Source organism: Gobius niger (assembly GCF_951799975.1).
Source record: "Gobius niger genome assembly, chromosome: 8".
Classification (NCBI taxonomy): Eukaryota; Metazoa; Chordata; class Actinopteri; order Gobiiformes; family Gobiidae; genus Gobius; species Gobius niger.
This window is the reverse complement of record NC_136859.1, coordinates 552,663-580,545: the sequence shown is the minus strand read 5'-3', so window position 1 is coordinate 580,545 and position 27,883 is coordinate 552,663. Positions and strand designations below refer to the sequence as shown.

Here is a 27,883-nt window from a genome sequence, read left to right as displayed (position 1 = left end):
GTGTCCTGGACTCTAAAGCCTCCAAAATGGTCCGACAGATCAGTCTGAGGTTGGTCACTGAGGCTCAGAACATCCTGGAAGGTTTCACTGAGCTGGAGATGTGGTGTAACGATGTCCTGAAGAGTCCTGCAGGCCAGAACTTCCCACAACTTTGCAAAAAAATCAAAACCTTCAAAGGTCTGTGCTCTGAGTTTAAGCTGGGACTCCAAAGAACATTGTCCCAGAAGCTTCCATTGATCCGTGGAGGAGCAGAGGGGGAGGCGGCTCTGGCAGAAGTCCTGAAGAAGGCGGCTGAGGGTCCGTTCAGTAGATACAGACTAAACCAGTGGATGGAAGACAAAGATGATGAGATCAACACCATCAAATCTCTTATGAAACTGATGAAGAACACAGAAACGGTCTCTTCCAAAAACGCTCTCTCAGATAAAGTGTCTGACTCAGAGAAAGCCCTGGTGTTCGTGTTGACCTCTCTGGACAGCACTGAGCCGTTCCTCTCAGAGTTAGACCAACACTTAAAAGGATCTAAGTCTGACAGCTCTGATGCTCCAGAGCCCAGACGCTGGTACAGCTCTAAAGACGTGATCGACTCTGTGAGACGTAAAGCTAAATTCTTCAGCAATTTTGCAGAAGCCAACATGGACAAGGACAAACAGAGCCTTCGGTTCCTGGTAGTGGGTTTAGCAGATAAGAACCACGAAGGTTCAGCCGTCTACCTGTACGAAGTCGGGGACTTAATCAGTGAGGACTTTGAGCTTCCTTCTAAACCTAAACCAGTGACTGTAAGAGAAGTCACACACAACACTGTGAGCCTGCACTTCAGTGTCCCGTCAGAGGGGGCGCACAGCGTCACTGAATACAGAGTGGAGTTCAGTGAGAAAGGAAAGGAGGAATGGAACCAGCAACTTCAGGCTGAGGCTGGAGAGGTCACTGTGGCTGGTCTGAGCTCTTACACAGAGTACAGAGTCCAAGTGAGAGCCGTCACTGATCTGGGAGTGGGACCTGCTGCTGCTCCTAAAACCTCCATCAGAACCTTACCAAATGCTCCTCCAGAAGGTCTCACAGGAACGGCTTCAGCCACAGATATCAGAGTCCAGTGGAAGAGACCACAGGTGGGACAGGGCGAGAACATTCCCAGATACATCGTGGAGTACAGACAAACTCAGGAGAAGATCCAGTGGAAGAGAGAGCAGTCCCAGTCTGAGGAGATGGTGATCTCTGGACTTCAACCTGAGACGACCTACTCCATCAGGGTCCTGTGTGACTGTGGGGAGCACGGCATGAGCCGCGAGAGCTCCACCATCACTGTGACCACCAAGGAGAAAGCATCCCATGAAGCAGGTATGGACTAACTTTCTATCCGCTTGATTCTGGAATAAAGTCAGGTGAACAGGGCACGGTTCTGTCTGAGCCGAACAGTCACTCGTTGTGGGAAAGATCTTAGGTCAAACAATGGGAAGAAAAAGTGATTACACTGTTTGGAATTTCTTACATTTCTGCCGAAATTTGTTACTTAATGTGGTCTGATCTTTATTAAAACCATAGGAATTATTTAACAGTGTCTGCTTAATCTAATACCATTCAAAAATGTACATTTGATTGTACTTTTATTGGCCATAACATGTAAACATTGACAGGACAAGAAGGAATAAGTAAGTACAGCCCCTGAATCTCACTGAACTGCAACAGGTTTTTAAAGAGGAATGATCCAGGATGAAGGTTCATCCTGATCGGTGTGGTGTGAGCGTCTGATCTGCAATTTCAGAAAAGCAGTTATTGCTGCAAAAGAAGAGTCAGCAGATATTTAATAGGGTTCACTTACCGCCTTTGCTCTGCCCAATCCCATCAGACCTTGGAAGCTAAGTAGGGAAGGGCCTGGTCGGTACTTGGATGGGAGACCGTTTAGTAACACCAGGAAGCCTAGCGAATGTAGTGAGTGAGTGAGTGGTTGGTGGTGGTCAGAGGGGCCGATGGCGCAGACTGGTTGCCTTGCTTCCGTCAGTCTACCCCAGGGCAGCTGTGGCTACAATAGTAGCTTACCACCACCGGGTATGGAGTGAATGAATAGTGCAATGTAAAGCGTCTTTGAGTGTCCAGAAAAGCGCTATATAAAACCAATGCATTATTATTATTACTTATTCACATTGTAGTGAATGTCTGAGGTCTTTCTGCAAAATATCTAGATAAACTTGTGAATTCATGACCTTCATGATGTTGTTTAGTGACCAAAGCTCTGAGGCCCTCACAGAACAGCTGGAATGATTCTGAGAGTAGATTACGCACAGGTGGCTTCCATTTAAAGGTACACTGCAAAACATTTGGTACTATATTGTTACCATCAGTACTAAACATGCTCCTAATGACCAGCTCGACACAGAAAATGCTTTTACTGCAGTGATAAATCAAAGAATGGATTGGGATGAGGATCTAACCTATACAAATCACAAATTCTGCTGACTTTAGTCGCCATGGAGACGAACTGAAGACGCACCCACTTCCGGTAAAGTTACAGTCATGTCTAAGAAGACGTGAGCCGCTCACAGCAAAATCACATGTTTGTTCAATTATGAGGTATTTTTCAATGATGAAAATATCTGTCTTAAATAAATGCATGTATTTCAATTTCATTTATTTGGTAAAAATCTACGCGGTGTGGCTTTAATGAGTAGGGAGAGGTATGAACATTCTGCAGTCATTAGGAATGTTATAAAGGCAATTTAATGCACTCAGAAAAATGCTGTATGAATGTGTTTGTTCAGTGTGACGTCACGACTTCCGCTTCCAGGTCCGAGCAAACTGGCAAATATGCGAGAAAAAACAAACTCTTAAAAACAACCATCGATATTTGTGAAACTCCACAGAGAGTGACTGAACCGACTTATTTCTCAGACTCATTAGACAAACATGCTGAACCTGCTGCTAAAAAAGTCATATTTACTAAAGTCGGTACTTCCAGGGTTAGCGTAGCTGCTGCGCCGTTAGCATTTATCTCCGCTAACCCGGATGTAGTGATTTTGACTTTTATAGCAGTAGGTTCATGTTTGATCAGGGGGAGGGCCTAGTATAACAACCTCTGTTTAAGGGGGAGGTATTTCAGTCATCCAGGTCTTAATGGCTTTTACATAAGAACTAGGCCTGTGTAATTGTAAATAGTAGCGTTTATCTGTATATGGCTTTTCACAGATAAAAATCACAAAGTGCTGTACAGAAAATGGGTGAATATAAATTTAAAAATCCATTAACCAAAAGTCTTCAAATGCTTTTTAAAAGAGTCCACAGAGTCAAAGCTCAGGAAGGGACTGGGGCAGGTCTGATCTCTCCCGGTTTTAGAATGTGTTTTTGGATCTTCAGGAGACCCTGGTCTAAAGACTGAAGGAGCTCCTGAGGAGCGATATACTGAGGCGCCTGACCAGGCAGCAGCCGAGCACCACTAACATTTTAAACTCTATATGAAATGTGACAGGAAGCCGATGGAGACTTGATAGGATGGGGGTAATGTGGGCTCTGGCTGTTCTCAGTCAAAAGTCTGGCAGCAGCATTTTGAACAATCTGAACTCTTTTTGGAACAGACTTGTTCATACACATGAAAATAGGATTACAATCAAAGCCGCATCGAACAGCGCTCACGGGCCGTGCCTCCATTACTGCTCCTCTGTAACCCTACAGGGGGCGCTAACACAACACTGTGGACCAACCGTATTGTCCTGATGTGCCTTTAATCTTTGTCAGTAAACATTAAAACTATATTTTAGCCTCTCCATGTGAATAATATCTTTGTTATTTCACAAGCAGCATTGACGGCCCTAACAGGACGTACTTCCATGACCACCTACAGAGGGCGCTAACGTGCTGCAATGTTGTATAATGAGAGACGTATGTGTCCATCCCATTGGAATAACATGGAGTCACAAAGTTCTTTGTGAAATTTACGGCACTGCCACAAAAAAACTGTAAAACGTATCAAAAACAAAGGTGTCAGAGGATGGATGAGGAACAGGCAGAAGTCTGGATGTCTTATGCAGGAGAAGTTTATTTAACATCAGTGCAGGACTTGACATGAACTCAACATAATGTGCTGGTCGCCCATTCAAGTCTGACTGTGCTTCCACATGAAGAGGGTAAAATACCTTAGTTATGCGTCATACTGATATGCAAGCCATAACGTACAGAGCCTGGGAGTAAAGTTATGACATGACTGTACAGCATGAATGAAAAAGAGCCTTTTATTTATTTTAGGACTGGTTCGCAGACTTATTTATTTCTTTGTGGATATATTACATTATTTATCTCAACACTTACAGATTTATTGTATTTGCCGTGATAAACAAAAACACTGGATGCATCTTCCCTGTTTACAGAAACCAGGATTCTGCAGCAGATCCAGGATGTCCTGAAGTCTGGAGGTCGAGTTCAGCCAGTAGTGTCTGAGTCTCTGTGTTCAGCTCTGGCCTACATCCTACAGACGTCACAGCAGGTCCTGGAGGAGCTGGACCTAAACATGTACGAAGTGTCTCCTCAGGGTAAACTGAACCTGATCCCAGCGGTGACGAACTGCAGGAAGGCTGTGTGAGTCCTCAGTCACAAACAGAAGCTTCAGACCTTCAGTCTGATCTAACACCTGTGACTCTAACATCTGTTACAGGTTTGGTAACTGTGACCTCTCTGAGCTTCACTGTGAAGTGGTGGCCTCAGCTCTGAGGTCCAGCCCCTCCCATCTCAGAGAGCTGCATCTGAGTGACAACAAACTGAGCAATGCATCAATGTCTGCGCTGTGTGACGGTCTGAAGAGTCCGAACTGTAAACTCTCCTCTCTCAGGTCAAAATCAGAATAGTTTTTATTGCCATTGTTTGTAAACAGGTTCACAAACTAGGATTTTTTCTTGGTGAGATGTGCGACATTAAACATAGTGTTAGTGTTCAGTCATTAATGCTGCAGGTGCCAGTCTCAGAATAACAGTGTTTAGTGTTCACAAACAGAAAAGGAAACAGTAAATAATGTTCTTGTGTCAAAGTTCACTGTGAACTTTAATCTCATCATTTATTCTTTATTCAGATTGTACCGCTGTGGTTTGTCAGAGATCAGCTGTTCCGCTCTGGCCTCAGCTCTGAAGTCCAACCCCTCACATCTCACTCAGCTGGACCTGCTTGGTAACGAAGACCTGTCTGACTCAGGAGTGTCTCATCTGTGTGATTTTCTGAAGAGCCCAGACTGTCGCCTGCAGATTCTCACGTAAGTTCACTGTGTGAGATTAGCTGAATATAACTTAAATGTGCTACAAACTCAGCTTTATAGCTTTTGGGTTCATAAACTCTTCTATTTCTTTATTTAGCAACAGCCTCTGAGGAAAATGCTCCAACATTTGGAATTTTTTTTCCACAGGGATTGTCACATTTCTAATTCCTGAGTTTCAGGAGAAGAGTGAGGGTTATGGTTCGGTTTAAAAGATGAAGTTAAAAGAAAAGGTGTATTTATCCTTTTAATATCACGTGGAGGTAAACACAACATTTAAACACTTCCTTAAAAAGTAACTTTGAAAAGTGCAGGATTTTAAAAAACAAATCTCAAAAAGGACGAGTTTTTAAAAGACTGTAACCTCTGACCTTAACCGAGCACCTTTTGTTCAGTTCGGCTTTACTCAAATCTAAAAGCGTCTGGAGTTTACAGCCTATAGGCCAGAGGAACGTCTCGTTTGAAAGCTAAGGCCTACAAAACTTTTTCATGTGAGTAACGTCTCATTTGAAAGCTAAGGCCTACAAAACTTTGTCATATTTTTGTTGCTTTCTTCATCACTTTCTTTGACGGGTTTTTTCATGTGTTTGTCACATATTTATTGTGTTATTTTTGCTTTTCCGAGTTTTTGTTGATCTATTTTTTTGTTTTTCATCACTTTTTAATCATGTTTTCGTCGCTGTTTTGACACTTTTAGTTTTTAGATTTGGATAAAGCCAAACTGGGGGACATGTGCTCTGTTCAGGTGGGGGTTAAGAGGTTAAAACAAAGATCTCAGGACCTGAGGGTCAGGGCCAGACTCTGGTGTCAGCGCTCACAGGAGTTTAGGAGCGAGTGGGAGTGGCCTGAGTGGGAGTGGCCTGAGTGGGAGTGTTCTGAGTGGGAGTGTGCTGAGGGGGAGTGGCTTGAGTGTGAACTTTAATCTCATCATTTATTCTTTATTCAGATTGTACCACTGTGGTTTGTCAGAGATCAGCTGTTCCGCTCTGGCCTCAGCTCTGAAGTCCAACCCCTCACATCTCACTGACCTGAGCCTGAGTTATAACAGACTGTCTGACTCGGGAGTGTCTCATCTGTGTGGTTTTCTGAAGAGCCCAGACTGTCGCCTGCAGATTCTCACGTAAGTTCACCTTGTGAGATAAGCTGAATATAACTTAAATGTGCTACAAACTCAGCTTTATAGCTTTTGGGTTCATAAACTCTTCTATTTCTTTATTTAGCAACAGCCTCTGAGGAAAATGCTCCAACATTTGGAAGTTTTTTTCACAGGGATTTTCCACATTTCTAATTCCTGCCTGAGGTTCAGGAGAAGAGTGAGGGTTATGGTTCGGTTTAAAAGATGAAGTTAAAAGAAAATGTGTGTTTATCCTTTTAATATCACGTGGACGTAAACACAACATTTAAACACTTCCTTAAAAAGTAACTTTGAAAAGTGCAGGATTTTAAAAAACAAATCTCAAAAAGGACGTGTTTTTCAAAAACCGTAACCTCTTACCTTAACCGAGCACCTTTTGTTCAGTTCGGCTTTACTCAAATCTAAAAGCGTCTGGAGTTTACAGCCTATAGGCCAGAGGAACGTCTCGTTTGAAAGCTAAGGCCTACAAAACTTTTTCATGTGTTTGTCACATATTTATTGTGTTATTTTTGCTTTTCCAAGTTTTTGTTGATCTATTTTTTTTGCTTTTCATCACTTTTTGATCATGTTTTCTTCGCTGTTTTGACACTTTTAGTTTTTAGATTTGGATAAAGCCAAACTGGGGGAAAAGTGCTCTGTTCAGGTGGGGGTTAAAACAAAGATCTGTCCGTCTGTGAGGTCAGCGCTGCTCCAGGACCTGAGGGTCAGGGCCAGACTCTGGTGTCAGCGCTCACAGGAGTTTAGGAGCGAGTGGGAGTGGCCTGAGTGGGAGTGGCCTGAGGGGGAGTGGCCTGAGGGGGAGTGGCTTGAGGGGGAGTGGCTTGAGGGGGAGTGGCCTGAGGTCGAGGCAGAAGCAACAACTGCACCTCCCTCTCTCTCCTTAATAACCATTAAAGAAAATTGAAATAAAGATGGAAATGTTCAAACTAACACTAATAGTCTGTAAACTCCCCTCTCAGGTCAGAGTCTGTAAAAGAACAGAGGTGCAGACCGTGAATGTCTTAAAGGGGCTAGATGCAAATTGGTCATTTTATGCTCACTACTGCCACCTCAGGTCATACGTGTAACTGCAGCGTCTATATTAACACATTCAGTGTGCCGCTGTTTTGCTGTTGAGCGTCAACAATCCAGACCATTTGTCATGATATTTGTAGCACCACAGTGTATTCTGTGTTATATCTATGGACACAGGCTGTGGCTCGTTTTAAAGGCGAGACTCTCAGCTCTCCGTAGGTGAAAACAGTTTAGTTGTGCGTGTCTCGGTTCCTGAGAAATTCAAAGCTAAACAGTCACTAGTTTTAATCCAAATCACTGTTTTCTTTCTAGTTTCGGAGATAATTAATGTTTTATCAAACACTCTCCTTTCTGATTAACTTCTCTCTCCTCCTCTCTCCTCCTCTCTCCTCCTCTCTCCTCCTGGGGGAAATAGACTAATATGGTCCTAAACCGCAGACTAACAGTGGGTTAGTGGTTAGTGGGGCAGGTTATGTTCCACTCCTGCCCTGCACTACTGCACAGTATAACTGTTTTTGATGGTAAATGAGTTCACTTCATCAAACAGCCTTGGGGTGATGCTGTAGGGCCCCAAGTGGGTTTTTGCTTAGGCACCGGCTCTGTTTATCGTTCATGAGTCTGACGGCTGTGGGGAAAAACTGTTCAACTGTTGGGATCTGTGGGTCTGGATAGACTGTAGCCTCCTACCTGAGGGGAGGGGGGTGAATAGTCCGTGTCCAGGGTGAGAAGGGTCAGCTGTGATCCGACCCACACGCCTCCAGGTCCTGAGGTGAACAGGACTTGGGGAGATGGAGCCAATCACCCTCTCAGGTCAGAGTCAGTAAAAGAACAAAAGCAAAAAAGGGCAAAAAAGTGCCAAAAAAAAAGCAACAGAAAATGACAAAGTGATAAAAAGACGAGAACAAAACAAAAGCGTAGGTAAGTATTTGATTAATGCGATTGGGGAAATTCGAGATGCTACTCGGACTCACTGCCATTGACACCAGTCTGACAGTGGCTTAGTGGTTAGAGTGGTTTGTTACTGGAAAAGCAACATAAATGTGACAAAAAACAAAAAACCTACTAGAAACACGACAAAAAACGTTTACAAAATACGACAAAAAGATTAGATTTGGGAAAAGCAGAACTGAAGAAAAAGTGCTCGGTTCAGGCGGGGGTTAAGAGGTTGAAAGACAATCTCACACTTACAGTGTCTCAGAGATAAATGATTTATTCTTTTTCTATATCCTGTATGTTAGTGTTCAGTCATTAATGCTGCAGGTGCCAGTCTCAGAATAACAGTGTTTAATGTTCACAAACAGGAAAGGAAAAAGTAAATAATGTTTTTGTGTCAAAGTTTACTGTGAACTTTAATCTCCTCATTTATTCTTTATTCAGATTGTTTGGCTGTGGTTTGTCAGAGATCAGCTGTTCCGCTCTGGCCTCAGCTCTGAAGTCCAACCCCTCACATCTCACTGAGCTGTACCTGGGTGACAACAGAGTGTCTGACTCGGGAGTGGCTCATCTGTGTGGTTTTCTGAAGAGCCCAGACTGTCGCCTGCAGAAACTCGAGTAAGTTCACTGTGTGAGATTAGCTGAATATAACTTAAATGTGCTACAAACTCAGCTTTATGGCTTTTGGGTTCATAAACTCTTCTATTTCTTTATTTAGCAACAGCCTCTGAGAAAAATGCTCCAACATTTGGAAGTTTTTTTCACAGGGATTTTCACATTTCTAATTCCTGCCTGAGGTTCAGGAGAAGAGTGAGGGTTATGGTTCGGTTTAAAAGATGAAGTTAAAAGAAAATGTGTATTTATCCTTTTAATATCACGTGGAGGTAAACACAACATTTAAACACTGCCTTAAAAAGTAACTTTGAAAAGTGCAGGATTTTATAAAACAAATCTCAAAAAGGACGAGTTTTTCAAACACCGTAACCTCTTACCTTAACCGAGCACCTTTTGTTCAGTTCGGCTTTACTCAAATCTAAAAGTTTAATCGGTCAGAGTGACGTCTCATGTGAAATCTAAGACATAAAAACTCAAAACCTTTTTTGTTGCATTATTTTTGTCACATTTTTTGTTTTTCATCACTTTTTAAACCTCGTTTTTGTCATTTTTTTGCCTCTTTTAGTTTTTAGATTTGGAAAAAGCCAAACTGGGGGACATGATTTGGGAAAAGCTGACTAATAGCTTTTCCCCCTGGTGTTAGCCCCCTCAGACTAACACCACGCCCCCTCAGACTAACACCACGCCCCCTCAAACTAACACCACGCCCCCTCAGACTAACACCACGCCCCCTCAGACTAACACCACGCCCCCTCAGACTAACACCACGCCCCCTCAGACTAACACCACGCCCCCTCAGACAAACACCACGCCCCTCGACAAAAAGATTAGATTTGGGAAAAGCTGAAGAAAAAGTGCTTGGTTCAGGCGGGGGTTAAGAGGTTAAAAGACAAACTCACACTTACAGTGTCTCAGAGATAAATGATTTCTTCTTTTTCTATATCCTGTGTGTTCGTGTTCAGTCATTAATGCTGCAGGTGCCAGTCTCAGAATAACAGTGTTTAATGTTCACAAACAGAAAAGGAAACAGTAAATAATGTCTCTGTGTCAAAGTTTACTGTGAACTTTAATCTCATCATTTATTCTTTATTCAGATTGGGTGACTGTGGTTTGACAAAGATCAGCTGTTCCGCTCTGGCCTCAGCTCTGAAGTCCAACCCCTCCTCACATCTCACTGAGCTGAGCCTGAGTGATAACAGACTGCGTTATTCAGATGTGAAGGAGCTCCTGGACCTTAAACGCAGCCCTGACTGTCAACTGAACACAATGTTGTGAGTACTGACTTTGTGTTTATTCAGAGCCTGGAGCACACAGAAGGTTCTCAGTCCTTTTCCTTTTCTCTCTTAACTCAAATTCCGCCTTGTTTTTGGGGGGTTCAAAGCTGAATAAATCAGGCTCGGAATTAGATATTAAAAAATCCCTCTAGTCCAAGGATGGAAAGTTTGAAGTCTGTATGAGCGACTGTAAGGGCTCAAAAATCTACACCACTGCTTGAAAAATCAGTACTTTCACCTTCAGTACTTCACACCTGCCGTGTCTCGCCTTAAGAGGAAATTCATCCATATTGTTTCTTTGTGTTGCTTTAAACTGGACTCTGCTAAAGTCTCAGAGTTACTCGAGTATCTGCTCAGATCAAGTATTTCTGCAGTTCCAGGACGAGGGCGTATTCAAAACATTAAATCACTTTAATTGAATCCTCTCTGTTTTCTGCTCCTCAACAGCTTCTGATAGTGAAGTCTCCAGAAGATGAGCAGCTGGTGGCAGAACCTCAGACTGATCCCAGACAGAACGGCTCTTTCCTGTTCAGAGTTTGACTAAAGTTTGATCCAGAGAGAGAGAGCTGCAGTGGGCGGAGCTTCAGACGGGAAGAACCTCCAGGACCAGAGCTTCATATAAACACGCTTTACTTTTTGCTTCAGATTTATATTAACATTTATGATATGAGTTATTGGGTCTTTTGTTTGTGAGTGTGATGGTGGAGGGAGGGGGGTCTGGAGGGACCGTAGCCTCCTGCCTGAGGGGAGAGGGAGGAACAGTCCGTGTCCAGGGTGAGAAGGGTTTTGTTTTTAAAGGGAATAAATCTGCCTATAAAGTATTTGACAAAGGGTCAGAGTGTGTGAGGTTTAATCACAGTGATCTCAGATCCTATAAACATGTTTGTATGGGCTTAAGTTTATATCATCTTTAATATATCAATGATTGATGAGGAAAACACTGTCACTGTGCATTTATTTGTTATGTTCACTTTGATTTTGCAGATTGAGGAAATATATGTTTTGTGTAATGATTAGAATCTGTGTATTTTGATTTAAAGCGACTGGCTGTGAATCAGAATGTAACTGGGCCTTTTGCTCAGAAAAGAGTCTGATGATGTATTTGAGGGTGAAATGAGGTGATAAAGGTGAAACAGAGGGAGGGGGGGGCTGATTGTGACTGGTTTGTGTAACCGTCTAATGTACGGCTCCTCATTGTTTAATCTTTACATTTTGGCTTGAAATAAACCAAACTAAACTTTTGTTGTGTTTTCATCCTCGTTTCCATCACTGTTCCTCAGGAAATGTTTAGATTTGTGATGATTTTCTGTGCAGAACATCTGTGTAAACCGTTTCCGTTTTAGGATGAGGCTTTTCTTCACATATGGAAGGACTGTGGTGTTTAGATGTTCAGCTACAGACACATCTTCATACGTGTTAGAAGAACACACGCCCTCTCATTATCATATCATTTACATGTTATTTACATAACCCTGTGTGTATCCATAAACCAGGACTAAACAAGGGTTAAACCAGGACTAAACAAGGGTTAAACCAGGACTAAACAAGGGTTAAACCAGGACTAAACAAGGGTTAAACCAGGACTAAACAAGGGTTAAACCTGGACTAAACAAGGGTTAAACCTGGACTAAACAAGGGTTAAACCTGGACTAAACAAGGGTTAAACCAGGACTAAACAAGGGTTAAACCAGGACAAAACAAGGGCTAAACCAGGACTAAACAAGGGTTAAACCTGGACTAAACAAGGATTAAACCAGGACTAAACAAGGGTTAAACCAGGACTAAACAAGGGTTAAACCTGGACTAAACAAGGGCTAAACCAGGACTAAACAAGGGCTAAACCAGGACTAAACAAGGGTTAAACCTGGACTAAACAAGGGTTAAATCAGGACTAAACAAGGGCTAAACCTGGACTAAACAAGGGCTAAACCTGGACTAAACAAGGGTTAAACCTGGACTAAACAAGGGTTAAATCAGGACTAAACAAGGGCTAAACCTGGACTAAACAAGGGTTAAACCTGGACTAAACAAGGGCTAAACCAGGACTAAACAAGGGCTAAACCTGGACTAAACAAGGGTTAAACCTGGACTAAACAAGGGCTGAACCAGGACTAAACAAGGCTTAAACCAGGACTAAACAAGGGCTAAACCAGGACTAAACAAGGGTTAAACCAGGATTAAACAAGGGCTAAACCAGGACTAAACAAGGCTTAAACCAGGACTAAACAAGGGCTAAACCAGGACTAAACAAGGGCTAAACCAGGACTAAACAAGGGTTAAACCAGGACTAAACAAAGGTTAAACCTGGACTAAACAAGGGTTAAACCAGGACAAAACAAGGGTTAAACCTGGACTAAACAAGGGTTAAACCTGGACTAAACAAGGGTTAAACCAGGACTAAACAAGGCTTAAACCAGGACTAAACAAGGGCTAAACCAGGACTAAACAAGGCTTAAACCAGGACTAAACAAGGGCTAAACCAGGACTAAACAAGGGTTAAACCAGGACTAAACAAGGGTTAAACCTGGACTAAACAAGGGTTAAACCAGGACTAAACAAGGGTTAAACCAGGATTAAACAAGGGTTAAACCAGGATTAAACAAGGGCTAAACCAGGACTAAACAAGGCTTAAACCTGGACTAAACAAGGGTTAAACCAGGACTAAACAAGGGTTAAACCAGGACTAAACAAGGGCTAAACCAGGACTAAACAAGGATTAAACCAGGACTAAACAAGGATTAAACCAGGACTAAACAAGGATTAAACCAGGACTAAACAAGGGTTAAACCAGGACTAAACAAGGGTTAAACCAGGACTAAACAAGGGTTAAACCAGGACTAAACAAGGGCTAAACCAGGACTAAACAAGGGTTAAACCAGGACTAAACAAGGGCTAAACAAGGACTAAACAAGGGTTAAACCTGGACTAAACAAGGGTTAAACCAGGACTAAACAAGGGTTAAACCAGGACTAAACAAGGGTTAAACCAGGACTAAACAAGGGCTAAACCAGGGCTAAACAAGGGCTAAACCAGGACTAAACAAGGGTTAAACCAGGACTAAACAAGGGTTAAACCAGGACTAAACAAGGGTTAAACCAGGACTAAACAAGGGCTAAACCAGGATTAAACAAGGGTTAAACCAGGACTAAACAAGGGCTAAACCAGGACTAAACAAGGGCTAAACCAGGATTAAACAAGGGTTAAACCAGGACTAAACAAGGGCTAAACCAGGACTAAACAAGGGCTAAACCAGGACTAAACAAGGGTTAAACCTGGACTAAACAAGGGTTAAACCTGGACTAAACAAGGATTAAACCAGGACTAAACAAGGGTTAAACCAGGACTAAACAAGGGCTAAACCAGGACTAAACAAGGGCTAAACCAGGACTAAACAAGGGTTAAACCTGGACTAAACAAGGGTTAAACCTGGACTAAACAAGGGTTAAACCAGGACTAAACAAGGGTTAAACCAGGACTAAACAAGGGTTAAACCAGGACTAAACAAGGGCTAAACCTGGACTAAACAAGGGTTAAACCAGGACTAAACAAGGGCTAAACCAGGACTAAACAAGGGTTAAACCAGGACTAAACAAGGGTTAAACCAGGACTAAACAAGGGTTAAACCAGGACTAAACAAGGGTTAAACCAGGACTAAACAAGGGCTAAACCAGGACTAAACAAGGGCTAAACCAGGACTAAACAAGGGTTAAACCAGGACTAAACAAGGGTTAAACCAGGACTAAACAAGGGTTAAACCAGGACTAAACAAGGGTTAAACCAGGACTAAACAAGGGTTAAACCAGGACTAAACAAGGGTTAAACCTGGACTAAACAAGGGTTAAACCTGGACTAAACAAGGGTTAAACCAGGACTAAACAAGGGCTAAACCAGGACTAAACAAGGATTAAACCAGGACTAAACAAGGGTTAAACCAGGACTAAACAAGGGTTAAACCAGGACTAAACAAGGGTTAAACCAGGACTAAACAAGGGTTAAACCAGGACTAAACAAGGGTTAAACCAGGACTAAACAAGGATTAAACCAGGACTAAACAAGGGTTAAACCAGGACTAAACAAGGGTTAAACCAGGACTAAACAAGGGTTAAACCAGGACTAAACAAGGATTAAACCTGGACTAAACAAGGATTAAACCAGGACTAAACAAGGGTTAAACCTGGACTAAACAAGGGTTAAACCAGGACTAAACAAGGGCTAAACCAGGACTAAACAAGGATTAAACCAGGACTAAACAAGGGTTAAACCAGGACTAAACAAGGATTAAACCAGGACTAAACAAGGGTTAAACCAGGACTAAACAAGGGTTAAACCAGGACTAAACAAGGGTTAAACCAGGACTAAACAAGGGTTAAACCAGGACTAAACAAGGGTTAAACCAGGACTAAACAAGGGTTAAACCAGGACTAAACAAGGGTTAAACCAGGACTAAACAAGGGTTAAACCAGGACTAAACAAGGGTTAAACCAGGACTAAACAAGGATTAAACCTGGACTAAACAAGGATTAAACCAGGACTAAACAAGGGTTAAACCAGGACTAAACAAGGGTTAAACCAGGACTAAACAAGGGTTAAACCTGGACTAAACAAGGGCTAAACCAGGACTAAACAAGGGCTAAACCAGGACTAAACAAGGGTTAAACCAGGACTAAACAAGGGTTAAACCAGGACTAAACAAGGGTTAAACCAGGACTAAACAAGGGTTAAACCAGGACTAAACAAGGGTTAAACCAGGACTAAACAAGGATTAAACCAGGACTAAACAAGGGCTAAACCAGGACTAAACCAGGGTTAAACCTGGACTAAACAAGGGCTAAACCAGGACTAAACAAGGGTTAAACCAGGACTAAACAAGGGTTAAACCAGGACTAAACAAGGATTAAACCAGGACTAAACAAGGGCTAAACCAGGACTAAACAAGGGTTAAACCAGGACTAAACAAGGGCTAAACCAGGACTAAACAAGGGTTAAACCAGGACTAAACAAGGGCTAAACCAGGACTAAACAAGGGCTAAACCAGGACTAAACAAGGGTTAAACCAGGACTAAACAAGGGTTAAACCAGGACTAAACAAGGGTTAAACCTGGACTAAACAAGGGTTAAACCTGGACTAAACAAGGGTTAAACCAGGACTAAACAAGGGTTAAACCAGGACTAAACAAGGGTTAAACCAGGACTAAACAAGGGCTAAACCAGGACTAAACAAGGATTAAACCAGGACTAAACAAGGGTTAAACCAGGACTAAACAAGGGTTAAACCTGGACTAAACAAGGGTTAAACCAGGACTAAACAAGGGTTAAACCAGGACTAAACAAGGGTTAAACCAGGACTAAACAAGGGTTAAACCAGGACTAAACAAGGGTTAAACCAGGACTAAACAAGGGTTAAACCAGGACTAAACAAGGGCTAAACCAGGACTAAACAGGGGTTAAACCAGGACTAAACAAGGGCTAAACCTGGACTAAACAAGGGCTAAACCTGGACTAAACAAGGGTTAAACCAGGACTAAACAAGGGCTAAACCAGGACTAAACAAGGGCTAAACCAGGACTAAACAAGGGTTAAACCAGGACTAAACAAGGGTTAAACCAGGACTAAACAAGGGTTAAACCAGGACTAAACAAGGGCTAAACCAGGACTAAACAAGGGTTAAACCTGGACTAAACAAGGGCTAAACCAGGACTAAACAAGGGCTAAACCAGGACTAAACAAGGGTTAAACCAGGACTAAACAAGGGTTAAACCAGGACTAAACAAGGGTTAAACCAGGACTAAACAAGGGTTAAACCAGGACTAAACAAGGGTTAAACCAGGACTAAACAAGGGTTAAACCAGGACTAAACAAGGGTTAAACCAGGACTAAACAAGGGTTAAACCAGGACTAAACAAGTGTTAAACCAGGACTAAACAAGGGCTAAACCTGGACTAAACAAGGGTTAAACCAGGGCTAAACAGGGGTTAAACCAGGACTAAACAAGGGCTAAACCAGGACTAAACAAGGGTTAAACCAGGACTAAACAAGGGTTAAACCAGGACTAAACAAGGGTTAAACCAGGACTAAACAAGGGCTAAACCAGGACTAAACAAGGGTTAAACCAGGACTAAACAAGGGCTAAACCAGGACTAAACAAGGGTTAAACCAGGACTAAACAAGGGCTAAACCAGGACTAAACAAGGGCTAAACCAGGACTAAACAAGGGTTAAACCTGGACTAAACAAGGGCTAAACCAGGACTAAACAAGGGCTAAACCAGGACTAAACAAGGGTTAAACCAGGACTAAACAAGGGTTAAACCAGGACTAAACAAGGGTTAAACCAGGACTAAACAAGGGTTAAACCAGGACTAAACAAGGGCTAAACTAGGACTAAACAGGGGTTAAACCAGGACTAAACAAGGGCTAAACCTGGACTAAACAAGGGCTAAACCTGGACTAAACAAGGGTTAAACCAGGACTAAACAAGGGTTAAACCTGGACTAAACAAGGGTTAAACCAGGACTAAACAAGGGCTAAACCAGGACTAAACAAGGGCTAAACCAGGACTAAACAAGGGTTAAACCAGGACTAAACAAGGGTTAAACCAGGACTAAACAAGGGTTAAACCAGGACTAAACAAGGGCTAAACCAGGACTAAACAAGGGTTAAACCTGGACTAAACAAGGGCTAAACCAGGACTAAACAAGGGCTAAACCAGGACTAAACAAGGGTTAAACCAGGACTAAACAAGGGTTAAACCAGGACTAAACAAGGGTTAAACCAGGACTAAACAAGGGTTAAACCAGGACTAAACAAGGGCTAAACTAGGACTAAACAGGGGTTAAACCAGGACTAAACAAGGGCTAAACCAGGACTAAACAAGGGTTAAACCAGGACTAAACAAGGGTTAAACCAGGACTAAACAAGGGTTAAACCAGGACTAAACAAGGGCTAAACCAGGACTAAACAAGGGTTAAACCAGGACTAAACAAGGGCTAAACCAGGACTAAACAAGGGTTAAACCAGGACTAAACAAGGGCTAAACCAGGACTAAACAAGGGCTAAACCAGGACTAAACAAGGGTTAAACCTGGACTAAACAAGGGCTAAACCAGGACTAAACAAGGGCTAAACCAGGACTAAACAAGGGTTAAACCAGGACTAAACAAGGGTTAAACCAGGACTAAACAAGGGTTAAACCAGGACTAAACAAGGGTTAAACCAGGACTAAACAAGGGCTAAACTAGGACTAAACAGGGGTTAAACCAGGACTAAACAAGGGCTAAACCTGGACTAAACAAGGGCTAAACCTGGACTAAACAAGGGTTAAACCAGGACTAAACAAGGGTTAAACCTGGACTAAACAAGGGTTAAACCAGGACTAAACAAGGGCTAAACCAGGACTAAACAAGGGCTAAACCAGGACTAAACAAGGGCTAAACCAGGACTAAACAAGGGTTAAACCAGGACTAAACAAGGGTTAAACCAGGACTAAACAAGGGTTAAACCTGGACTAAACAAGGGTTAAACCAGGACTAAACAAGGGCTAAACCAGGACTAAACAAGGGCTAAACCAGGACTAAACAAGGGCTAAACCAGGACTAAACAAGGGCTAAACCAGGACTAAACAAGGGTTAAACCAGGACTAAACAAGGGTTAAACCAGGACTAAACAAGGGTTAAACCAGGACTAAACAAGGGCTAAACCAGGACTAAACAAGGGTTAAACCTGGACTAAACAAGGGCTAAACCAGGACTAAACAAGGGCTAAACCAGGACTAAACAAGGGTTAAACCAGGACTAAACAAGGGTTAAACCAGGACTAAACAAGGGTTAAACCAGGACTAAACAAGGGCTAAACCAGGACTAAACAAGGGCTAAACCAGGACTAAACAAGGGCTAAACCAGGACTAAACAAGGGTTAAACCAGGACTAAACAAGGGCTAAACCAGGACTAAACAAGGGCTAAACCAGGACTAAACAAGGGCTAAACCAGGACTAAACAAGGGTTAAACCAGGACTAAACAAGGGTTAAACCAGGACTAAACAAGGGCTAAACCAGGACTAAACAAGGGCTAAACCAGGACTAAACAAGGGCTAAACCAGGACTAAACAAGGGCTAAACCTGGACTAAACAAGGGTTAAACCAGGACTAAACAAGGGCTAAACCAGGACTAAACAAGGTTTAAACCTGGACTAAACAAGGGTTAAACCAGGACTGAACAAGGGTTAAACCTGGACTAAACAAGGGTTAAACCAGGACTAAACAAGGGTTAAACCAGGACTAAACAAGGGTTAAACCAGGACTAAACAAGGGTTAAACCTGGACTAAACAAGGGTTAAACCAGGACTAAACAAGAGTGTAACATAAGAGCTGGACTCACCGCCTGACAGACTCTGACCGGTCGTTATCACCGCAAGGTTTCCCCAGACAGAGCCAGCCAGGTCTGAAGGTCTGAAGGTCTGAAGGTCTGAAGGTCTGAAGGTCTGAAGGTCTGAAGGTCTGAAGGTCTGAAGGTCTGAAGGTCTGAAGGTCTGGGCTGCAGGGCCTTCTCTGTGCCGCCCCCTGGAGGACAGATGGAAAAGGTGAATTCACCTGGAGCTCGTTTCTTTACAGGCAGTGATTAAGTTGTTCTGCTTTAGTTTGAATTAGAAACAGCATCAGCAGCATTTGAGTTTAATGTTAGTTCAAACTATAAGACCTGATTTAAGTACGTTTAGCCCCAATGCCGACGGCTGTAGCACATTTATAAAACCAGCCGCCCAAAGCTCTTTCACTAAATGACAATGAAATGAATGACTGATATGGCTCTATCTGGGGGAAAACTGTAAGTGCCTTAGTAACCCTAACCCTGCATAGACTAGACCGAGTAAGACCATCTCTGTGAAGCTCGAACTCAAAGACTCTTTATCAGATCAACATCCTGCTTCTACTGCAGCAAAGTTAGATCCTAATAAACTCAAATATATGAAGATGATCACTCAATACACTTCTTATGTGGAGCCTCTCACACTTTTGATCAGCCGATAAATCCCACAGTTTAAAATCCAGCACATTTTAGATGATTGTTCCTGGAAATACTTTGCGTCGACTCGACACAGCCCTGAACATGTTTCCATTGCTGAGCTACAGCTCTTTAAAAATGCACAGAAACACAAACATCACCAGAGCAGAACAGGTGGTTATGTCACACATCTGGAAAGACGGGCCGACTCCTTCGTGGTGCAACACAAGCTGTAAAACATGTACTAATACTATTACAGCCGGAGCTTGATGCCTCTGTTTCACTCATATCACGCACTGACAGGACTTCTCACAAAACATGTTCAAATGACTGAAAAACCTTCAGTCCTGTTTTTAACCACCTTTTAATCATGTTTTAATCACTTATTACCTATGAATTGTATTGATCTCTTGTCATGACCGTTCTCTTCTGAAACTTAACTGTGCTGTGACATTGTCCTGCCTTAGCACAGACACCAGTAGCTTAGCTGAACACACAGAACTGATGTGCTTATAGTAAAAACTAAACTCTTCAAAGTGCGTTTGGAAAGTCCTTATCACATAAATTGCCTTTATCATAATCCTCTCAAGTATCTCTGAGCACTGATGTCGTGAACTTAACCTCGTACAGAATTAAACAGTGTTTTGTTTGGTCACCGCGGTGACCGTTGGACCAACGTCCGCCATCTTAGAAACGTTAGCTTGGTCTAACACTCGTTTTTACACAAATAATATTGACTAAACACTTCCTAGCTTAACAAAACTTACTGTAAAAGGTACAGGAGAAAGTCTACTACTGTTTATGTGCGTTTTACCGACCAGCTTACCTGTAAAACATGTTAAAGTAATATTACTCCCGGAGCTTGATGCCTCTGTTTCACTCATATGACAGGACTTCTTCTACAGCGCCAATACTGAGACCAAACGCCCCACGCGCCCCCTGCTGGTGCACACAGGTATTACAGGTTACAGTAAAACACAGCTACACCTGAACATAATGAAAAGTTAACATTATAAACAGTGTTTCATTTTAGTTTGATGACCTTAAAGAGTTTTTAATGGGGGGAAACTACTTTAATCTATAAAGTGTCACAGTTACAGCGCCCTGTTTTATAAATTGTTTAAAAAGAAAAGTTAGAGCAAACGACTTCACACGTTGTTGTATTTGCCCTCTGGCATGAACTTATTATTGTAGAATAACCACACCAGTATAACTTCAGGTCTGTTTACTTGGCCATATTGGATCTCATGCATGTATACAAAGTCTCGCGGTACTTACAATACATCCACATATTACCTTGTTACAGCGTCTCTAGCGCTAGGATGTTACAGGACCATCACGACTTGGACTTGACCCGAGACTTGCATTTAGTGACTTACTCCCACCTCAACAATAAACTCCCGGAGAGAAGCGGATCGTGTCCAGAGCCAGATTTATTAACAAGAGCAACAATCAGGAGAGCACACATTCAGAGAGGCGACATGCTGCATTCAGAGCACTTCCCAAGTCCCAGTTCCCACCACCAAAGCATTGAGATTCACATATTATATAGTTGTTACAGCCCTTGTATACGTAGTCATTCAAATAGCTAACATTCTGTCCTTGGGTCTCAAAACATATTGTACATAGTTTAGTGTCTGGGATCAATTTAACCGTGGAATTCTTAAACAAGGCTATAAACAGAATAACTGACATTTTATCTCCTCATTCCCCCTGTTGGTCACGAAGTCACGTGACCACTATTGACAAAATATTTAATCCATTCTAAAAGTATAAAACAAAAAGCATAAATCCATATTTTAACTCAAAACTTTAACATAAAACAAACTCAAAAGCATTCAGAATTCTTTTTACCAAATCTTCATTTCAAACATAGTAACAATCACTTTAATATAGTACTTTTAATATTAAGACACCATTGGACAATTTTAAAATGGACAGTATTTGAAAATCAAGTGAGTCACAGAGCAACAAGCCTATATTTTCTCGGGAGCACATTGTTCTATATTACGTTTCTTGTACAGGAAAAGACAAAGCCAGTTTCAAAGAGTCAAAAATATTGAATTTCAAACTAGCTTTTTTCTTCTTGTTCTCCTTCTGCTCTAAAACCACACGGGCGACACTTTACATTACGGGCCGGTAAGTCCATGGTACTTACAGTGGTAATGACTAGTAATGACAGAGGTACTTATTGTGGCACTAAAAGTGGTAATTACTAGTAATTGGGGGTAAAATAAAATGGTTGAAAGAACGTCTATTGAAGCCATGTTAAATACGGCATCACATTCCAAAAAGTATTTTCAAGAAGTTTGTCGGGTTAAACTTTCTTTTGAAATGTGACTCTGAAATCTCTAAACCACCTTTAAGTTTTCTGAGTTTCACAAGCAAGTTTTACATCATTGGAAAATGGTATTTAATGATTGTAATTGTATCAAACAAAAAGTCTTTGTTCAACCAGCTTATGTTTGACCAAGGCTTTATCTTTGTACATGACATTTTGGAAATAAACGGTGAAGTTTTACAGATACAAGAATTACAAAACAAATTTAATTTTCAATGTTCTCTCAAAGAATAAATCTGTAAATCTCTCCCAGTGGCTTTGATACAGCTGTTAAAAAACATATTTTTTTTAAATATTTTTTCTAAATCAAACTCCCAAATTTAAAATAGGAGAATTAAGCATTACAGACAAAAACATGTGACAACAAATCTCTAAATAAAGCTTTCAAAGAACAGATCTATCATAATGATGGAAGATCAAACTTAAAATATTACAAAATCCAACAATTTCAGAAAAACATTGGACATTTACAAAATGGCCGATCACACCCAAAGTAAAAGAAATGCAATTTAAAACTCTTAATAATTACTGTCCATCTGCAGAGACACTAAGGGGTGGATTTGGTTTTGAAGTCGACCCGTGATTTTTGTCATGAAAATCCAGAACAAACAGAACATCTGTTCTTCTCTTGCCCAGTGAGTGGAAAGTTCTGGCAGGACGTCCAGCTGGTTAAATAATAAAATTAATGATCTTGAGCAATTTACAATTGAAGATATTCTTATATATAAAACCCCAAACTGACAAGGGACATTTCACTTTTAATTAACCTTATAATCATATATGGATGTAGTTCACTTTTCGGCCACCAGCGTCAAATTGGGGGCGCTGTTTCGCTCCTTTCACGAAGTTAAGGAAACACTTGTGTGTCTTGGTGTTTATCACAGAGCGATGGAGCATCAAATTTCCCAGTTTTCCAGCTTTTATTACAAAGGTCGTTGAACAAAGGTCATGTTTAAATGGACTTATAAAAGAATTTATGCTGAAGCGACACTTTCAAAATGATCTAATGCAGCATTTACTTTGACTTCACGAACGAATGAGGTAAAGTCACTGTTGGTCGGCGACTGTAAAACTGTTGGTTACAGTTTGCACTTTATCGCTGATTCTGTTCAACTAAAACGAGGATTTTGCCAGAGTGAACATTTGTTTTAATGTAGCATGTTATTTGCAAATGCAAATATGCAGAAACATAAAAAAGTAACTCATTATTTGCGGTTCTAATGATGAGTGGGAAGTGTGTGAATGTGATGTGGTCACGTTCCTCGCTCACATCAGACCTGACGCTTCGATGATGATCATTTATCACCAGTGCTGGATGTTTCTGCACGAGAGAACGTTCTGTCTCAGACTTTCTCATCCTGTTTTTAGAGGCGACATAAAGCTGTAAATGAGACACAAACCTGAGACTCTCTGTGAGGAAATCAAACACACAAGTCCAGCAGAAGAACTGGAATGCATGGTCTTTATTGTCCACAATGTCAGAACAATGACACATTTCCCTGAGTAAATCCTGAAAACATCCTCTGTTTGATAAACTTCAGCTCATCTTCATCACTTCCTCTCACCGTGTTCCTTTCCTCAGAACTCACTGGAATATCTTCACTCACTTCTCATGTCTGTCCCGAGCTCTCGCTCATGTGGTCACCAAACAAACTCGCTCTGTCCCGCTTTACTGCGACTCTACTCACACTTTATTACAATCAATGCAAATATACTGGTGAAAATGATCAGAGTGATTGAAAATAATGTGTTTGATTCTGCTCAGATGATGACATTACAGCTTGATGTTTCCTCACTTCTCTATATCACAGACTTGCCTCATTTGAAAGCTCAGGACCTCCAGAGTGTCTTCCCTGAGCTCTAACTGGAGTCTCTAATGAGGACCGGGCCTGGGAGCCTGGTTTTGTCCTCAGGATCATAGGAAGTGTGGGGCTCATTCTGCTCTGATGGAGAGACTTTAACATCAGGGGAAATGAAACGTTACAATAGTAAACAGTCAAATCAATGTGTGACAGTGTTTCCCTCAGATCCCACACACACGGGTCAGAGTTCATCAAATCAAATCTGAATGAATGAATCAAAGTGTTTCTCCAAAGCTCTGGGCCTGGAGGTTCTTCTCTCTCTTCAGGTTCATCTGGATCAGACTTTAGTTCTGGTTCTCTCTGGGCTCAGGCTGAGGTTCTGCCTCCAGCTGCTCGTCTTCAGGAGACTCCGTTATCTGTAGAAGCTGTGGAGGAGCAGAGAACAGAGGGATTCATTTGGACGCTGTGTTACTTGAGCAGAGTCCAGTTCAAAGTGGAGGAGCTGGAGCGAGGCCGAGCCCTCGGCGTTGGACACCACTCGCATACGCACATTTCCCAAATGAAAAGGATTTCATTGATCAGACACTGTCACATCGGCTGCAGAGAACTTAATAGAAAAGAGAATATGGAACAACTTTCTTGTCGACCATGCACAATGATGCTTTGGCTTCTCACACATTGCCCAGCAGCTACATGATAAAATCAGTTCATTGCAGACGCAGCAGGTTCACTTCAGTAGTTACAGCTTATTCAGCTCCTTGATGGCAAAGGGAACAAAAGAATTCCTGTTCACATTTTGGCACAAGGAAGTCTGTATCTCTGCCCTGATGGAAGCAGCTCAAAGTACTGGGACAGTGGATCGACATCTGTGATCTGACTGCAGACATGACGCACTGCTTTACTGTGATGCTGAGACAAACTGCTTTGTTGTTGGCCTGTGATTTTACTGCCTTGTTTTTGACAGATAATGATCAAACCAAGAGACTCAGCTAAATATCAGGACGCTCTCAATGAAACACTGATAAACCCTTGTTGAGATGTGGTCACTGACTTCAAACCCTCTCAGGTGTGTTTAACAGTTTAGGCCTCCCCTAAACTGTTAAACACACCTCCCCTAAACACATTCAAATGATCCTCTAACAGATACAGACTTGCAAATTATGCTGGCTGTCATTTGAGTTCAAAATGTAAAAAATCTGAGAAAAAAATCATTTGCACAATCATTTGGAATCCGGCGTAATATGAAGGTACAAAAACACTATTTCTAATGAAAGAACTCTGACATGAGAAAGACACAATAACAGCTCCAAATCCAAACATTAAGAGCTCACGCGGTTCCTTTAGGACGAGCCCACTCATCTGCACAATAACTGGGACAGGCGCAAACCCTCCAGCTCTGTCTGTGGTGTTTACGGCTGAAGCTATAATCTCTACTGTTGTTGTTTTGTGAAGGGGCTTAGAATGCTGCAATTACAAAACTGTATATTTTTCTATTTTAAATGATCAACACAGTTAGACTGAAAACCGGAGGCTTCTGCGCCCACTGCTCCAGGCTCTGAATAAACACATGAAGTCAGTACTCACTACAGAATCTCCAGGCGACAGTCAGGGCTGTGTCTAAGGTCCAGGAGCTCCTCCACATCTGAAACACTCAGGTCGTTACAGCTCAGCTCCAGTTCCATGAGGTGTGAGGGGTTGGACTTCAGAGCCTTGGCCAGAGAGGAACAGCTGATCTCTGACAAACCACAGTCCAATAATCTGAATAAAGTAAAGAACATGTTATTAAAGTCATGCAGATGAATAACAGAATAATCACTGCTCTGTAAACAAACGAACTGTGAGTTACTTTAAGCCAGTGGTTCTTAAATAGTGGCGCGTGTGACCGGTTGTTACTGTGTCTAAAAGTCCAGGGGATCCTCGGTAATTCAGGGGAAATAATGCACAGTAACTGTCCACATTTAACTGTTAGGTCGAACCAGAGTGACTCACTCAGAGACAGTGAACTGACCTAAGAGTCTGCAGTCGACAGTCTGGCATCTCCAGGAAACCACACAGATGAGACACTCCTGAGTCAGACACAATGTTAAAGTCCAGCTCCAGCTCAGTGAGATGTGAGGGGTTGGACTTCAGAGCTGAGGCCAGAGTGGAACATCCGACCTCTGACAAACCACAATCTTTCAAACTGGAAAAAAAACAAATGATGGGATTAATGTCACACACATGAATAAGAGAGGAATAACTGCTGTGTATATAAGGATAGTTTTTTTCTAATTTTGGCTCAGATTTTGAGCAAACATAAGAGCGATTAACGATGTTTTTGAGCCGATCTCAGACAGTGAACTGACCTGAGAGTCTGAATGCGACAGTCTGGCACCTCCAGAAAACCACAAAGATGACACACTCCTGTTTCAGACACGTCGTCATTCCAGCTCAGGTCCAGTTCAGTGAGATGTGAGGGGTTGGACTTCAGAGCTGAGGCCAGAGAAGAACAGCTGATGTCGGACAAGTCACAGGTGTTCAAACTGAATTCACAAAAAAAAAAACAATAACACAAATGAGTAACAGAATAATAACTGCACTGTAAACAAATTATTATTAACATTTTACACATCTTTAACTCAATATTCTTCATGGAGAGAGCGGGAGGTGCTGACACCAGAGTCTGGCCCAGACTCAGACAGAGACAGTGAACTCACCGGAGAGTCTGAAGCCGACAGTCTGGGCTCTCCAGAAAACCACACAGATGAGACAATCCTGTGTCAGTCACATTGTTTCCAGTCAGGTTCAGGCCAGTAAAATGTGAGGGGTTGGACTTCAGAGCTGAGGCCAGCGAGGAACAGCTTATCTGTGTCACACCACACCCCGCCAAACTGAAGGGAAAAAAATCACACATAACATAATAAAAATAAACCAATAAACTAAAAAAGTAAACTATTAGCGTTATTTATTCATGTTCTTCAGTATGTATATACATAATATTATATTTGTGACTTGTAGACATCCACTGATTTCTTCTTCTGAAACACTGAAGATGCACCACCTGCAGAACAGTGGAGGCGTCATGACTGTGACGTCGCCCAGTGTGGCACAGACAGGGCCCCACCCTAGAGCCAGGCCTGGGGTTTGAGCTCATATACGAGCCGTGCTCAACCCGGACATGGACAGACCCACCACCCGCAGAGGGATCCGTGGGGCAGTGCAGAAAGGACTGGGTGGCAGTCGAAGGCAGGCGTCTCGATGACCTGGTTTACACAGTTTCTACCTTTGTAAAAGCTGTGACCTCCTTACACAGCAAAGGAGGTCACTGCAGTTGGGACGTGGAACGTTGCCTCGCTGGGGTCAAGGAGCCTGAGCTCAGTCGCCATGTGTTCGAGTTCACCCCAGTGAAGAGTCGCTCGAAGAAATTCTGGCAAACCATCCGCCGCCTCAGGAAGCAGTGCTTCACCAACACTGTTCACAGTGCGGGTGGGGAGATGCTGACCTCAACTGGGAAGGCTGTCGGGCGGTGGAAGGAGTACTTCGAAGATCTACTCAAGCCCAAGGTTGTTGGAAAGCTCCTCAGTGTCTCCGGGGGAGGATGAGATCTGTGCTGAGTACCTTCACCTGCTACCTGCCGTACCCCCTAATCAGGAGCAAGGGTTCGGGTAAGTTAACAGTGGAGGGTTAGTTCCAACTTGAACAGGGATTGGATTGAGAACCTCAGGATCTCATCTCTGCTGTTTGCAGATGATGTTGTGTTGGATCTTCAGCAGATCTGGGGTGGTTTGCAGCCGAGTGTGAAGGGGCCGGGATGAGGATCAGCACCTCCAAATCCAAGGCCATGGTTCTCCACCAGAAAAAAGTGCTTCCCCTCTTCAGATCGGCGGAGAGTCCTTGCCTTAAGTGGAGTTCGATTGTTTTGGGGTCGTGTTCACGAGTGAGGGACGGATGAAGCGTGAGATCGATAGACGGATCTGTGCAGCAGTGATGCGGTCGCTGTATCAGACTGTGGTGGTGAAGAGGGAGCTGCGCTGGGTGACAAAGCTTTCAATTTACCATCTACGTATTTACCAACACCTATGGCCATGAGAGCTGGGTAAAGACTGAAAGGACCAGGTCGCGAATACAGGAGGCTGAAATGAGTTTCCTTCGCAGGGTGGCTGGGTGTGCACCTTTCGAGACTGGGTGAGGAGCTCAGTTGCCCAGGAAGAGAATCAGAGTAGAGTCGCTGCTCCTTCATTTAATGGAGCAGCTGAGGTGGTTCGGGCATCTTTTCCAGATGCCTCCAGGTCGCCTCCCTCAGGAGGTGTTCCAGGCATGTCCTGTTGGGAGGAGACCCAGGACAGGCTGTGCCTGGATCGGACGTCTGGGCCTCTGGGTCTTGGGCGCGAGGGGATCAGGGAAAATGTGATTATAATTGCTTCAAAATCTGAATTAACTTATTAAAGTCCCAGCTATGATTACAACATGTGCATTATATATATATGTGGAGGCTCTCATTCATCCAGGGAGTATCCATCATAGTAAAGGTTAAATCCTTGACTGGACTTTTTGTTTTGGTGAAGTTGAGC

General features: G+C 42.6%; 2 protein-coding genes across 2 annotated transcripts in view; one reads left to right on the top strand and one right to left on the bottom strand.

The window, feature by feature from the left end:
- Positions 1 to 3,851: 3,851 nt before the first annotated feature.
- The window catches only part of LOC306966770 (uncharacterized protein), a gene marked incomplete at both ends in the record, with an annotated part of 72,252 nt that continues 48,220 nt past the window's right edge, over positions 3,852 to 27,883 (top strand). Inside the window, 5 exons of the mRNA XM_079561588.1 lie at positions 3,852 to 3,870; positions 4,356 to 4,563; positions 4,640 to 4,813; positions 5,051 to 5,227; positions 6,174 to 6,347. Coding sequence (XP_079417714.1) covers positions 3,852 to 3,870; positions 4,356 to 4,563; positions 4,640 to 4,813; positions 5,051 to 5,227; positions 6,174 to 6,347 — 752 coding nt within the window. The remainder of the gene's footprint in view (positions 3,871 to 4,355; positions 4,564 to 4,639; positions 4,814 to 5,050; positions 5,228 to 6,173; positions 6,348 to 27,883) is intronic.
- LOC306966655 (uncharacterized protein) lies at positions 23,699 to 26,396 on the bottom strand (the record flags this gene model as incomplete). Its single annotated transcript, XM_079561471.1, has 5 exons — positions 23,699 to 23,758; positions 24,921 to 25,091; positions 25,342 to 25,515; positions 26,030 to 26,203; positions 26,374 to 26,396. 5 exons carry the CDS (start codon positions 26,394 to 26,396, stop codon positions 23,746 to 23,748), a joined length of 555 nt encoding a protein of 184 aa, XP_079417597.1. The 3' UTR covers positions 23,699 to 23,745.